This window comes from Ricinus communis, chromosome 7 (genome assembly GCF_019578655.1).
Source record: "Ricinus communis isolate WT05 ecotype wild-type chromosome 7, ASM1957865v1, whole genome shotgun sequence".
NCBI lineage: Eukaryota > Viridiplantae > Streptophyta > Magnoliopsida > Malpighiales > Euphorbiaceae > Ricinus > Ricinus communis.
In genome coordinates, this window is record NC_063262.1 from 6,029,811 (window position 1) to 6,046,159 (window position 16,349).

The following is a 16,349-nucleotide window of genomic DNA, read 5'->3' on the forward strand; positions in this document are numbered from 1 at the left end:
AATTGTATTTAATTTATATTTTTATGATGATAAAGACAATAGTAAAAATCTAATATATATATATATATATATATATATATATAACGTTTCTCTAACATCTCATTTTTTAATTTTTTAGAAATTTTTGTATTTTTATTTTGTATCGTCTCACATTTTTTATTCTGAGTCACATCCTAACTTTTTTTTTAAGTTTTTCTACTGTTTTTGAACGACAAATAGAAAAAGGACAATAAACGGAACCAAAATTTAATATATGATTACAACAATGATACATAGCACAATTATGACAAAAGGTAATATAGTAAATAATATCAATTCAAGATATAAGCATACATATAATTTTATGTTCTTAACCAAAATTAATTTAATCCTACGTGTTAATATTAAATATAAAGTCTAATATTTTCACTAACTTTTTTTAATTGCAGAACAAACTGAAAAACACACATTGCGGTATTTATCTTTTAGTCAAGTCAACATTTTCATTTGATCTGATTCTTCTTTAAACTTTTATATGTTGTTATAAGAGAATAATCATTTTATTAGCTTTCTATTATATTAAAGTGTGGAAAATTGGTGAAGCATTATTCTCAATCAAGGACTGAAATAATCTACATGATAAACATTAAAACTTATTTATTGTATAAAATAAGACGTTATCAATTAAATTATAAAATAGTATATGTATTGAATTAAAAAGTATATATCAATTTTCATTTAAATGTGAAATATAAGTGGTATTTTTAAAAAATATAAAAATAGAAATATATGTTAAAATAAAATTTATAAGGTATTTGTAATTTATGTTAGGCAAATATAAAAGTAATTGTAATTATTAAAAAAAGAAAAAGAAAATGCCGTCCACTTACACTCCCAAAGTGGACAGTCCAAATATTTCCATCATTTTCTTTGCCTTTTCTTGAGTTATAATAGACACATTTGTATGCATCCGAATAGCCACCAACCCCTGGAGCTCCTCCACATTGCCCCTTTACTTTTTCTTTTTTCCTTAAGGAACATCTCCGCGATGCTATTTATGATATAATAGTTCGCGCCTCGGCCAGGCTGTCGCTATTCTGGACAGCAACAGGCACCGGGCCTTGTTCTTTTGCAAATCAAGAGATAGTCAGACTTTCAGTTTCAGTTTCAGAAATGCTATTTCTTTTATTATATTATTATTTTTTAAAATTTAAAATACAGGAAAAAAAAAGAAATAATATTTCAATTATAATAGAATAAATTTAGAAAATATAAAAATTAAATTTGTTAGAAAACACATACAAAGGTGCAGGAATGTCTCAAAAAAATTAATGTTATAAGTTGTAATTGAGAATTTAAGTTAAAAAAAAAATTATTTATAAATATGAAGAATCCAAAATAAATACTATAATTTTCAAGTGGAAAATTTGATTGTTAAAGAATCAAATAGAGATTCGCAATTACAAATCCTCTAGATTATCACACACAATCAGTCTCAAGCAAAATTATTCAATTCTTGAAGACAAAAAATTCATTCTCTTTTTTTAAGTTTCCTATTGTGATAATCTTACTTTGATAACCTAGTTATTACATTAAGTATGTTGATAATGATAATAAGAGTAAGATACACTTTTATGTGGTATTAAAGAAGATTAATCCTTAATTGACTGCTTCCTCAATATAAAAAAATTGGTTGACCAGTAATTACTACATCATCCTTATCACCATCATATGTATTAGCAAACAAAACTCTTTTGCCAGCCTTCTTACATTTAGACTGCCTATGCCCAATCTCACCGCATCCAAAGCACTTTACTACTACTAGCCCCTTTAATAAATTGATTATTAGTTGCCTTATTACCACTCTTTCACTTTTTCCTCCACAACCCATACTTCTACTACCAATATTGGTATTATTGCTTGCATTAAAGTAATTACCAAAATCACCACCACTTGTACGATGTGTCTATTTTTCAACCAGCAAAGCTCTATGATGAGTAGCTGAAATAAATACAGGATCAAATAGGTTTACAATCTCTTGAATTTAATCCAGTAGGCCACCTATATATCGTTGCCACCAGTTGATCTTCTATCTCATTCCTTGTTATCAACTGACAGAATTCAGTTGTATATTCGTCAATAAATTTGGTTCCTTGCAAACGTTGGTACATTATTCTCTGAAAATTACATGGCAAAAACTTAGGATGCAGGTGTTTTCTCATCTTTTTCCATATGATAACTTTAGTCTTTCCCATCTTGTTTCTAGATAATTTCAGTTGCCACCATGTAGTCGCCCTTCCTCACAACCTTGGTCGCCAGCAAAGGTACATGTTTGTCCTTTGGCACTCCCTTGAACTCTAAAATCTCCTCAACTGTAGCTAATCAATCAATAAAATCCTCAGCTTGAAGGCTACCACGAAACTCTGGTATTTCGATTCTCATACCAGTTTTCCAACGTCTCCTATCATTTGTTGTTAGAGCTCTTTGTTGTCTGCGTCGAACCTGAGAAATTTCCTTATAGGCGTTTTCTTCTTCATTATCCATATTCAATTTATCATCAAGATTATCCTAACGATAATCCCTTCTCTTATTAGGATTAGGATTATCCTGATTATGATCTGCAAGTGAATCAATCATCTTTTGTGTCATTTCTTTCATGAGTTATTCCATCTGTTGCTCAAGTCGTTGCTCCCATTGCATCATGTTATCGCATCCACAAACTTCTTCTACTAGTGCAGCATTTCGTCTTCTAGGTGGCATGGCTATCAGGAAAGAATGCAACTCTGCTACCAAGTGACATAGCGAAAGCTTTAATAAAAAAGATATCATAAAAAATTAAAATTCAACATTCTATTAGTCTGTTGATTCACACACGAATACCAAACAAATAAGAATCAAAATTTGTTGATTCAAAAGAAAACTAAAAACTAGAAAGTGAAGAGAAATTTATTTCTTAAAGAATTTTTTTTATTAATCTCAATAATAAATTGATCCTATTATCTTTGTGTACATAGGTGTTTATAAGATAATAATGTGACTTTAAAGCAAACATGAGATAATAAATCCATTCTTCCACTAAGATTTCAAATAGTTGTTCCGAATTCAAGTTGATTATGTTTCCTCCATTCCTCGGAGAAAAATGACCAAACAATTTCCAATCATGATCCTTGCAAATTGGATCATCCATATAATATACAAAAAGAAACTCCAAATATTTGATATCTTTTTCTTTGAATGAGATCTCAATGAGTCGCTCCAGAAAAGTAATTTATTGATTCTCTCCCAATTGGTTGGACCATAGGTGCAATGATTTATTTCACAAGCAAGGTTTCTGGTTCAAGTCCAGGATGGCCCAGCTGCGCCAAAGAAAAGAATAGAAGAAGCATCTAACTCCTTTGTGCATGCTCTACTTGGCTCGGGGGGATATAGCTCAATTGGTAGAGCTCCGCTCTAACAATTAGGTCGTTGCGATTATGGGTTGGATGTCTAATTATCCATGCAGTAATGATAGTATCTTGTACCTGAATCGACTCTAAAAAGACAAAAATTTAAACCTAATAAGAAAAATAACAAATTTAAAATCTTTCACGGTCTTTTTATTAACTTTGATAACATCAATCACTAGTGACCATTATGATGTAACCTTTATCATGATGTAACCTTTATCATCTCATTATTCTAAGAATTTTTTGTCAGCATCACTAATGGTGTTGGACTATTTTGTTATGAATTACAAGGCTCCTAAAGGTTGTTCACCAGCAAACGATTGGTTTGAAATTATAGAATTTTATCAAACAGTATTCTTTTTTTCATGTTGAAGATCTAAAGTAATTAGATAGAATTACTACCATACAGCCACTAATTATCCTTTCTTTTCACTAACAAATCATGTACGGTGACTGTAAAAGAAATGGAAAGAATCTGAAATTTCCTTCATTCTTTTTTAACAAATGTTGAACAAAGCCTAGAAACCAATAGGCCTTTTAAGTTTGTGTGTCCATTGAAAATCTAAAGGGCAGGATATGAATCAAAAACAAGAAAGTGGGCTGAAAATAATCAGGCTCATTTTTTATTTTCTTTGACGTGCAAATAGTCTAAGAAACAAAATACAAAGCATGTGCCCTTTTCCAACCAACCATGTAGGCCTAAGAGAAAGGCTTATTGTCCATAAACACATACATCAAACATGTGGGTACTGTACCCCTATATTGATTATGCTTTAAGGGCAACCCAAAAACAAGATCCCTTTCAAGTAAAGCACTACTTAATTTAGCCAAATATCATTCATTTTTATCTTACTATATGTAGCAGTTGGACCTCTACTTCACCTACAGATATTTGGCGCCTAAATTTGAATAACCCAACTAAAATAACTCCCTTAACTGTCATTTACTCTGTAAAACATTTTATCTCACGTCTTCTTCATTCCAACTGTAAATAGACCCAACCCCACATGTCAAGATCCATCCCACGATATAAATATGGTTGATTCATTTCCTACACTGTAACACAAGAAGACAAGTAAAAGCATAAAGTTCAACATGGACCAGCAATCTATACACATGAAGACACATATACTAGGTTAAAATGTTTCTATCAGATTCTTCAGTACTCTTTTTCTTCAGCTTTGTTTTCTTTCCAAAATCTTTATTCAATATAAATGACAAGATATTCTTACTGGGTTTTTGCAGATTTATCTGACCAAGTTAACATTTCATTGCAAAGTCCATTGGTAAATGTGTTAATTTAATTACCCTTTTTACAGTTATATTTTTATCTTACGTTATATAATAATAAATTTAGCATTGTACTAATGCTGGTGTTTTGCGGTATAGATTGATCAAAACAAACAAATGTTGCACCAGATTATGTCAGAGAAAGAGCTAAAGATTCGAGGCGAGCTGGAGATAGATATAGAAAGAGATTTAGAGCAAGAAATTAAAGATGGTATATACCATCTTGCACTAAGATTGCACAGGCTTTATCAGCACCAAAAAGAAAGGAACACAAGAGAAATTTTATCAGAATCTCCTGATGGTGCCAAAAATCATCAGGAGAGAAGGAACAAAATATTATCTGAAGTGAATATAAGCATAGAACTGGAAGGAGGAACCAAGATTGAAATAAAAGAGACCAAGAAAGAATTGACTCCTGATCAAGAAAAGGGCAGGCCAAGAACTGCAAGATCAAATTATAATACTCAGGGCATGACTGATACTAAGAAATTTGATTGGGCAAGGACTTTAAGGTCAAATTCAGGTCATGCAGCCATTAAGAGGAGAAATGAAAGAGCACATGACTATATGAGTCTGAACCTTGATAATGCCAGGAAAAATCTCACTAGTGGTGGTGCAGGGCAAAGAAAAGGGTTTAATGCAAGTGCTGGCAACAGGTTACTTGAATTGGGATGGAAATGTTAGAAATTCAATGAAACTACATATATAATTATACATGGTTTTATTAGCTAATGTCATTGGTTTGTTCAATTGGCCATGGCTTGAAAAGTGTTGGTGATTTTGAGGTATATATACATGTGAAAACTTACTGGTATAAGCCTATGCTCTCAGTGAGACAGTGTGGATTTTGTAAATGTTTGTTGAAAGTTTGGGGATTTACAGATAATTATGTATCCCTGATTTTTATGGCATTATATATATATTGTTGACCTTAAAGTATTGCTTATATTGGGTAAAAAAAATTTTTATCGTTTGTCTTTCAATTATTTTTAAGTTGTCTTTTAGTTGTTTTTTAATTTTTTTATCCAAAAATAATAAAAAAAAAATTAAAAAACAATCAATACTATATATATTTTTATTATTCTGACAAAATAAAAATAAAAGAAATAAAAAAACCATAAATTGGATAAAAAGTTAAAAAAAAATGGTATTTTTGTTATTTTCCAAATTCAATGAAATGGGAGGGGCTTCTCCTGGTAATCGGCATGGCCCATAATTTATACTGGGTCGACTGGGAGAAGCCATTAGCCAATTTTGTTTGTCTAATATATTCAGACACAGAGATTTAATAGTTTTATTTAAAGTCTAGTTTGATATATATATATATATATATATATATATATATATATATATATATATATATATATATATATATATATATATATATATATATATTTTTTTTAAGATTTATTTTTTTTTTTAATATGTGTGCTTAATTTTTAACACATAGAATTTGTATGTTAATATGTGTACTATTTTTAACACATAAAATTTAAATTTATATGTAATTTTATAATTTTTTCTATTAATTTATTTATTAATAAATTACGTTGCTAATTAAACACTTATTCTAATCTTAAAAAATAAAAATAATATATTATTAAAAATTAGTTTTCTAATTAGATAATAATTATTATAAAAATAATATTCTAATTATATTTTATTATTATATTAACTAACAAATTAATTTTCTAATTAGATAAAGATTCTAATTATAATAAGTTAATATTTTTAAATATTATATTTATTAATAAATTAATTTTTAATTATATAATAATTTCTAATTGTAAAAAATGTTAATATCAATTATATTGATAGTATTAATTTATATAATATTAGAGTTAACAAATAAATATTTTAAAAATAATTTATTAATAGTATTTATTTATATAATATTAGAGTTAATAAATAAATATTTTAAAAATAACTTATTAATAGTTTTAATTTAAATATAATATTAATAAATAAATTCTTCTATAGTACACCTAGTTTTGATTATAAATCTATAAATTTATGACTGATAGATCGTTTTTATTTAATCATAATTTTAGATAATGAAATTGGTAATCCTTTAAACTGATTGTTCAAATTTAATATTTTGTTAAAAAGAATAAGTTAGTCCATACTTTCTTTTTTAACACATAAACAAATATTTGATTAAATAGAAACTAGACCAACTAAAAAAAATCTAAAATAACTTTAAGTAATAAATAGAATATCTATATCTATATATATATAAGAGTAAGGTTTTTCTCTCCTTATAAGGATTTTTTTATGATTTTTAAATTATTTATTTAAATGTAGTGAGCTTAAGAATTTATATAAGAAAAAAAACTACTAAAAAATTAATTATTATATGAGTATTAAAAAAGTGCATTAACTATTCTAGAAAAATATATATTAATTAGTATTAAAAATGTTATAATTTTATACTTAAACATTTAATTACTTTAAATTATTTTTCTCACATTATTATTATAAGAATTATTCTAAAATTTTTAATTCATTCTTAGAATTATAAATTTAATCTAATTTTTGTAAAAAATCTCTACTATTTTTCTTTTAATTATTTAATTATTTTGAAGTTTTTTCCTTACTCTCTTTCATAAGAATTATACTAATAGGTTTAGTATATTAATAACTTGTTCTGTTTTTGCAATTGGCCTTCAATTGAATTTTTCAACTTTGATTCAATTGAATTTTTCAACTTTATGGGTTGTTATTTTTAACCATTCCACTAACGGTAGTAATAAAAAATTAATATTCTCACTAACGATGTTACTTATAATAGAAAAAATATATAATTAAATTATTAAACTTATTTTATTTTTGTAATTCGCCCCCTAAACTCAACTTTATTTTAATTTTGCATATGAACTTTACGAGTTGTTATATTTAAAAACTTCATACATGGAAGTTAAACATTTTGGATTAACCTCTTATAAAAAGTATGTTCATTTAATTCTAATATATTGTTTATTGTATATTAGAATTATTTTACTAATTTATTAAATAAAATAAAAAATATATTTTCTAAATGACTAAAATAAACCATTATAATCTTTTAACTTTTTTGTCATCAAATTTTTTTTTTTTATTCTCATAAGCTATGCTCACACTAGTAATCATAATAATGAAATATTTAATAGATATAAAAAAATGACAAATTTTATTCGAGAACTAAAACTCATTATTTTACTTTTTATTTTATTTACTGATTTTATATTTTAAATATATAATTATTTTATCCGAACTTACACGTTTTTTATACGAAGTAAACACACGCCCTTAATAACAACCATCGAAATTGAGAGTTATAATTGAATCAAAAACCAAAAGCGAACATTAAGAGGAAATTAGCTATTCTTGCAGAGTGGATACATGGCTACAAATGACTGCAGCTTTGGCTATACAATTTAACCAAGTTTTTAAAATTCGTATCACGTCGACTCCTCATGCCACAATCAGCAAATTGATTCGAAAATTGGCACTGTATATATTTCCTTATAATTTTTGATACTCCACTTATCTAAATAGATTTTTCATTATTTTTCTTATCAAACTAACAAAATAAATATTCGAACATCATAATAAATAAATGGAAATAGTTTAAAAATATACTTTAATATCATGAATTATTTTTTATATTTGATTAATTATTAATTTAAATTTTATTAGTCTCTAAAATATTTAAAATATGTTATTATCTTATGCATTTAATAAAGTTATTAATCTAATAAATTGGCCGATAAGTACATCTTCATATAGAAAATTAAAATAAATATTAAATATTAAGAAATATACGCAAAGAATTTTATTTGTAACAATCATCAATTGTGTTGATGGAGCAGTAAATTGTATTTTTGCGGAAAGAATGCTCCACTTGGTGGCACTCAGCTGCATATTAACTTTATATATGTCTTTTAATGAATCTAATTATTTAAATGTCTAATTTTATCTATTTTTTTCTTCACCATTCCTATAGAGTGAGAACTGAACATCCCTGTAATGAAGGACTTCATAAAACTGCTATAAAAGAAGAATTTAAAACTCCTATAATAGAGAATTATAAAACTCATAAAAAATTAATATTTATTTATAAAACTAATTAATAATAAAAAAAGAGCATCACCACCGATCTAAAAGTGATCGGCAGTGGGCCAAGAAATAAAATTTTAACGAAAAACAAGAAAGTAAGAGAGAAAGAAAAGAAACATTAAAAATTAACTTAAAACACAAAGTACATAATTTTAAATTTGTAGTCTCAAATTAAAATAATATATTATATTAAAAAGGCTATATAAAATAATAACAAAAAAAACTACAAAAAAGAGATCTAATTCTCCAAATACAGCTACTACATGATCAAAATTAACAAGTTGAAATTAGATATAGACATAGATAAGATATTGTACTATCCATTCCCTACTCATTTCTAATACAATACTTATAATTTTGAATATGAATATATCCATATATATTACACAGCCGATTCAAATATTACCTGTCACGACCCCACCCGTGGGCCCGTGACCGGCACTAGGGAATGGGTAGGCTTAAGGCCACCGAAACCCGTAGTAAGCCTGACACTCACTGATTTAAACAAATCTCATCTCAAATCAATATTATTAAAACCATAAATTATCTTAATAGTTACACTTTACAAAATTTCTTCGGTCTACCAAAAAAACTAGGCGAGACCCGAAGCTCAGAAAATTTACAACTAATACATTTACTATTACTACTGCGGAGAATCTAAGATTTACCAATTTACATACCAAATCAAATACATCACCCGATGATGAAGGAGTCGGGTTACTAAATAAGAGTCGCGAGAGGACTAACAGTCACGAATCTGAAAAAAAAACATAAATGGAGACTGTCAGTCTCGAGAGTGAGTTAAAATCAAATAATCTAGGGACTATTGCTTCTTCTCAGAAAAACATAGATTATTCAAATCAGTATATCAAACCATACTATAATCATACCCTACTATTTCCTTCACATAAAATATTAATCATTCGAATCAAAATATCAACCATGCACGTAAATACAATCCATATTATAATCATACCATAATAAATAAATAAATGAATAAATAAAAAATATATATTTTTACTTTTACGGGACGAGTGGCTCGGTAGAACCCTAACCCCAAATTCTAATAGCCTTTCGGCTCTCTTAATCCAACAGTGCAACTGAGAGCAAGCTCGATCAGGGTCCTTACCTCCAGCCTGAACACTTGAATTCCAAATAAGCCAGCGCCCAGAGAGCATCACTCGATCAGGGACCTTAACTCCGGCAATCAACTGAACTCAGCCCAGAGAGCAATGCTCGATCAGGGCAAACAAATTCATAATAATCTTATATCCATGATCACGTCCCGATGTAACCCATCGGCATGTTCTACAAGCCACATTTCCCAAATCGCAATCACCACATTTAATAAATATTATTATCTGATGAACTCATCCAACACATATCGAAATAAAGATTAAAGATTTAAGATAAAACGACGTGCAATTTGTGAGGGAAAAAAAATATAACGTTTGTCTTATTATAACATACTAATAATAATATTTATATTGTTTCAAATATTAATAATCAAGTGAAATCATTTATTTTGCGATACTAATAATCATATTATGCATGAACTTTCAAAATAGCATATTAAATCGGACTTAGCAATAGTGCAATGATTAAATGACTTTAACTCACAGGGTTTGGCGACCTCCTAGCTCGCTCCGGTGCCTCGGTAGGGCGAGCGAGCAGATCATCTAATCACGGAAAACAATTTATCAATACCGAGACAATCCATCATTAATCCTAGGTCTAGACTCCTAGTACTGACTGTCTAAGAATCTCGACTCGGGAGAATTCTACCGAAAATCCGGCAGAACCTCCCCTACAACACGAACATTACCCCCCGTAAAAACGGGTCCAGGACCTGCCAGAAGGACACTTCCAATATCCAACAATTTAAACAACGGGAGTCGGGTCCCCAAACTTCACTATTTCCCGACTCCGCCACACAGCACAAAATACGAGGCAGGCCAACTGACAGACAAATATTTATGACTCACAAATATCATCAAGTACTCAATATAAACCATTAGACACAATTAAACCAAGAATTTCTAAAACTAACGGGCCAAAGATAATTACCGAGACGCTCGATCGCTCGGTCGACTCGCCTCCAGCCGCCGGAGTCCGATCGACGATCCGAACACACCATCGGACTCACAACGACGCGCTGATGACGATCCCCGCTTCCGATTTTCTGATCTGACACCCGACCATTCGGAGAGATTTGCGAACGATCACGGCCGTCGATTTGCAAACGAAGCCCGATCGCCACGAAACTGGTGCCATCGCGAAGCTTGAGATGAGGAGAGTCGGGATACGTCCTCCGATCGTCCATCCTCCGCCGGAGCTCGCCGAAAAAGCCAAAAAATGCCGGCTGCCACCATTTTCTCTCTCCACCGGATCTTTCGTCTCCGGCCACCACAGGCGTCGCCGCTGCTGCCAAAAGAAAGCTCTCGCCGAGAGGAGCCGATCGCCACCCAACTCGGCCGCCAACAACGCCGGAAACGGCCGGAAACACGCCTGGAAGCCGCTGCCACACGCGCGATTCTCGCCGCCTCACGCTACCGCTGGAGCCGCTGCTGCCGCCGCCGCTGCGCTCGCCAGCGCACGCCGCTCCACGCCCCCGGAGCTCGTCACCGACGCCGCACGCCGTCGCCTTCCTCCCCTTCTTTTTCGGCCATCGCCCTCTCTCTCTCTCTCCCGATCTACTCTCTCTCTCCCCGATTTCTTTCCCTTCAATATCGACATTTGACCCCTGAACTTTTTCTTATTACAATTTAGTCCATCAACTTTCTTAATTACTTACAATTTCATCCTGCAGAATTCCAATTTGACCCCAAACTTCTTTTTAGCCTTTCAATTAAGCCCTTAACTATTTAATTTGGGCCAAAACAGAATTATTGAAAATACACAATTACAAAAATACCCCTGACCGACATATTTATTTACGAAAATACCAAACTCACAAATATCCATTAAAACCCCATAAAAATAACATTATACTCTTAATCCTTATTCCAAAATAATCCTCCAATTAAATCCTACACACAATTAAATTAAATAATCAATTTCCAACTCAAAATTTAATACTACTAATCAATTATAATACCAATTTTCTCAAAATTCTTTTGTAAAAACATCCCTTACAATTTCTATCATAATTTTCCAATATATAATTTTATTTATATAAATATGCATTTGGGAAAATTTGAATAACCAAAATATAATCATTTCTCAAATAATTTACTTGAATAAAAACTCACTATTAAATATATAAAAAAATTCCGGGTGTTACATTACCCACTTTAATTATGTAATGCTCAGGTGGGTAGCTATGAGTATCCCTTGAAAAACACCTTGCACAATTTTAGGAATATATATATTTTAGGTAATAAAATCATGAGCCAATCCAATAGGAGATAATTTATTTATCAACGTGTAATAATTGTTACCTGATGGTTACGTTTTTGTTTCGAGCAAGTAGGAACAAATGTATATGTAAGAATTGAAATAGTACTCGTATATATATGTTATTATGTTGAAAACTATTTTCTTCCTAATACTTCTAAGGGACATACTTTGATAAATATTTGATCACATGACTCCACAATTATTCGATCCCAACTTTATTTTAAAGTTAAAACGGATACCTTTTGCGAACCAACTTTCTACATTTGTTCTTAAAATTAAAAGTTTTGGATTCAAATTATACATCTTGATGCTCATTTAAAATAATGAGATAAAAGCCTACACAGAGCTGGAGGGAAGCAATCGTAAATTTCCCTATAAACTAAAAGAAAATCATGTTTTGCTAGCTAATCAGCAACACTATTTGCAGACTTGCAAGTATGTTTAAAAACAAAATACTGGAATATCTCTCTTCCATCACTGCAGCACATTCCCAGGGAGTTTCCTCATTGTGGCGACCCTCACTGCCTCCCCAAGTGCCAGAGCTTCTGCTTCTAAGCTTGTTCTCCAAATACATAAAGTTTGGCTTTCTTGATCTCCAAATACATAAAATATCTCACTACACACAATTGTCCAAAAAAGTAACAAAAGGATAAAAAGAACCAATTGATGAGCGGATATTATTCGAGTAACTGGATTGAATTGAAAATTTTGAAGGCTGTAACCTACACTAGAAATGTTCCCCTCGGACAAAGAGCCATGTAAGTCCAAACAGTAAGAATTTGGGATTTAACGAAAAGAATGAAATTCAAAAAAAAAAAAAAAAAAAAAAAACCCTTTTGGTCACTTTGCATATATTAGTCCTGACCTGCTATTCTATTTCTAGGTCAAACTTTTTATTAAGGGTGAAACCTGGGACAATGTTTTTTTTAACATGGCTTGAAAAATGGTACCTATTCAACTAGGACTACTTGCTGCCTCCAGACATTAGGAAACATGGGCCAATCCTTCTCTGTTCATCTAGAGACTCAACAGTGCTACTTGTTCCAAGTTGGAATCGAACAAAAACTTTAAGTAAAACCACACTAACCACATCTTAGATGACATTGACAAAATTGATGGGATGATATACAAATTGGCTGCTGTGATAATTTTATTGCTGAATAGTTGATGGAAAACATTAACAGTGCTGGATAAATTTCTCTCTTTGTTTTTTGGTTTACGAAGTAACAAGAGGCATCGTCCAAATGGAAATATATAAATACTGTCGGTTAAGTTTATATGGATCCAGAGTTGAGATAATTTATGTAGTGTTAAAACAATTACTGTCGGATTATTGTGGTCTTGATAAGCAACAAAGTTGAACAAAAAATCAAACTTGTTATTGCCTCGAGGATAATTATGCACTAGTTCTAGGAAGCATATAATAAGTGAAAGCATATGTAGGAATTCAATCTGAGAAAACCTTTTCACGGCTAGGTAGTGCAAGAAAGCTTTTATCAGCTTCAAAATGGAGGACATTGGTTCAGCTTTTGTGCTCAAATTCAAAGCAACTATTTATTCACCAGTCCCACACATGTTTGATGAAGATGTCACAATCATGGGTCTCGATCGAAATTTAGTTCTGGCTACAATCAACCGACCATAAGTTAGATTGAAAAGGCTTGAAGATAAATTTGAATACCCTTTTTCTTTTTTCTTTTTTTTTTTTTTAAATGTTTGTATATTTATTTATTTATTTATTCTTTTTGAGAAAGGATAGAGGAAGAGCTCTCACAGTATCAATTATAGGTTCTGAAATATGGCAGCCGAATTGCTTTCATCATTAACATTTAATGTCAGGTCCATAATGCGGTAAAAGTATTAAAACCTGATATATGAAAGAACCTATTGTATTTCGTATATTATGGGAGCCATAGCAAGTACCTACGTTATTTCAGAGCAGAAACTACAGCTATAATAAAAACATGCAATTATCAGTTATATGTTTTTACAAATAAAGTCATCCTTGAGCTTAATTTGGAAGGGATAAATAATTATATAGGATGATGATAGGCTCACCAAACATAAATATATGTAAGGTTCAGTTAAACATGTCTTTAAACCTGAACTTCTAATTAATTAATACCAATCATGTTCACATGTTTTCTTTTTCATAATTGGCAAATCAAATTAGTACCTTAAAATCTGAAGTCAGAAGCATGTGTATTATTGAGAGTTACCTAGTTGGTGGAAACCACAGAAACAAGCTACTGCACCCAAGCTAATGCTAATAATTTCAGTAATAGCCCAGTATGGACTGCTTTTCTTCAGAAAATTCAGGTCTTGGGGTTTGCTTTGGATATGCAAAGCAAGTAATACAGACAATGCATTATCAGTTTAACATTAGTGTGCATATACATATATATTATATAAATGTATATGATAATGTAACAATAGTATGATCAATCACTATCTTGATCCAGCTAACCTTTGACTCAGATTCCCACATTTAGGACCACATTTCCAGTACTCAGCTTTAATTGATTCTGGTGTTTGATTTCCCTAATGAAGCAAAGGATCTTCAAGTGTATATCTTGTTGTTAAGTTTGGAGACCATAAGAAGCAATCTATCCAACTGTAGTATATTTTGCCAGTAAACTTCAAACATCAATCCCCATATATAGAACTGGTAAAAACAACAAAACTTGCCTGCTCCTTTACAACTTACCTAATATAAGCAATCAGGTTCCCCCTTCTTCCCTCTACTATATATATGTATATATGTTTAACTTCACCATTACTTTGCTATAAACTTGACCACCTTACTTATTGAACTGTGTCATATAATTAGCACGTACATACATATGCAAAACAAAAAAGAAAAGCTGAAAAAGAAGGGAAAGACTTAACTATAAAGAAATGAACTTGCTTTGGAGAAGAGATTCTAGAGATCTTTAATGAGGATTCTTTTCTATATATATTCAGCAAAAGCTGAATCATATTCAAGTGATGGTATTAGTTGAAGAGTTGCAGACAAAAACTGTGTGCCCCCTTCTGTTCTATATATTTCTTTTGAATTTATAATTTTAGAGTTTCTGTTGCTGCTGAAGAGAGCCCACATGTTCCCTTTCGAGCAAATTTAGTTGTATATAAATTATAAAAGAAAAAGGAAAAAGAGGAAAGAAGTTAAAAAAATAAAATAAAATGAGAGATTGAGTTTTTGAGACCAAGCTTTGGATCTATCGACTTTCTCGAACATGAACTTTAACCAACATTTTGAGTTTGAGTTTCCTTTGGAGTGTACAACTGTTGTTGCTGATGCATTAATTTTCTTTCCCAAGAGAACATATAAAATTAAATATGTAATAAACACTATACTATATACATTCAAATATTATATATATTACTTAATTAAATAGTATAATAGATACTGCATAAGGATGCATAAAATTATAAATAAAAAAAGACATTTTAAATTCAGTTTCTTTCCTTCCCAAGGTGACCCATCAATGATCATACATCTGGGTTTACCTTCTGTATCTGTAATCGATCATGTGATTATTATACAGTCCATAACAATCACTTATATGTATATTTATATATTCTGAAAAATAAAATGTATGTATATATATATATATATATATATATATACATATACAATAAAATTTTGAGAAATAGAGAAGGGGAAAAAGAAAAAGGAAAAATTATCATCAGCTTCTGAGCTGATCATGACTGCAAAAGTAAATGCAGTGCAAAGAGAGAGCAAAAAACTTGGCAGCAAGAAACAGAAACAGAACCAGTAGGAAGCTGGTCCCATGGGGTGAAGAAGCTTTAAGTTTGGTCGAAACATTAAAGCTATAAAGAAGTAAAGACAAGCAGATGAAACAAAAAGGAGCTTAGAAGAAGGAAAGAGAGCTAACAAGAAAAGCCCAGAAGCAAGAACAAAGAAGCAGCTTAAAAGAATCCCACATTGAATGAGTAAATAGGAAGGATTTTCTTTTCTATTGAAGAAAGCAGGAGAATAAAATATAAATATATCACTCATTCAAATGATAGCTCCCATAAAGATTCTACAAAAACCCTTTCTCTTTTTCAAACTATCCATGGTGAGTTCACGATATGCGTGCGTGTATGTATATATATATATAAATATATAAA

At 30.5% G+C, this 16,349-nt stretch overlaps 1 protein-coding gene across 1 annotated transcript; it reads left to right on the forward strand.

Annotated features, from left to right (window-relative positions):
• The first annotated feature begins 4,478 nt into the window (after positions 1–4,478).
• On the forward strand, positions 4,479–6,038 carry LOC8267061. The gene is made up of 3 exons (XM_002530657.4): positions 4,479–4,560; positions 4,671–4,711; positions 4,815–6,038. The coding sequence occupies exons 1-3, from the start codon at positions 4,521–4,523 to the stop codon at positions 5,397–5,399; spliced, it is 666 nt and encodes a 221-aa protein (XP_002530703.3). The 5' UTR covers positions 4,479–4,520; the 3' UTR covers positions 5,400–6,038.
• Positions 6,039–16,349: the final 10,311 nt, after the last annotated feature.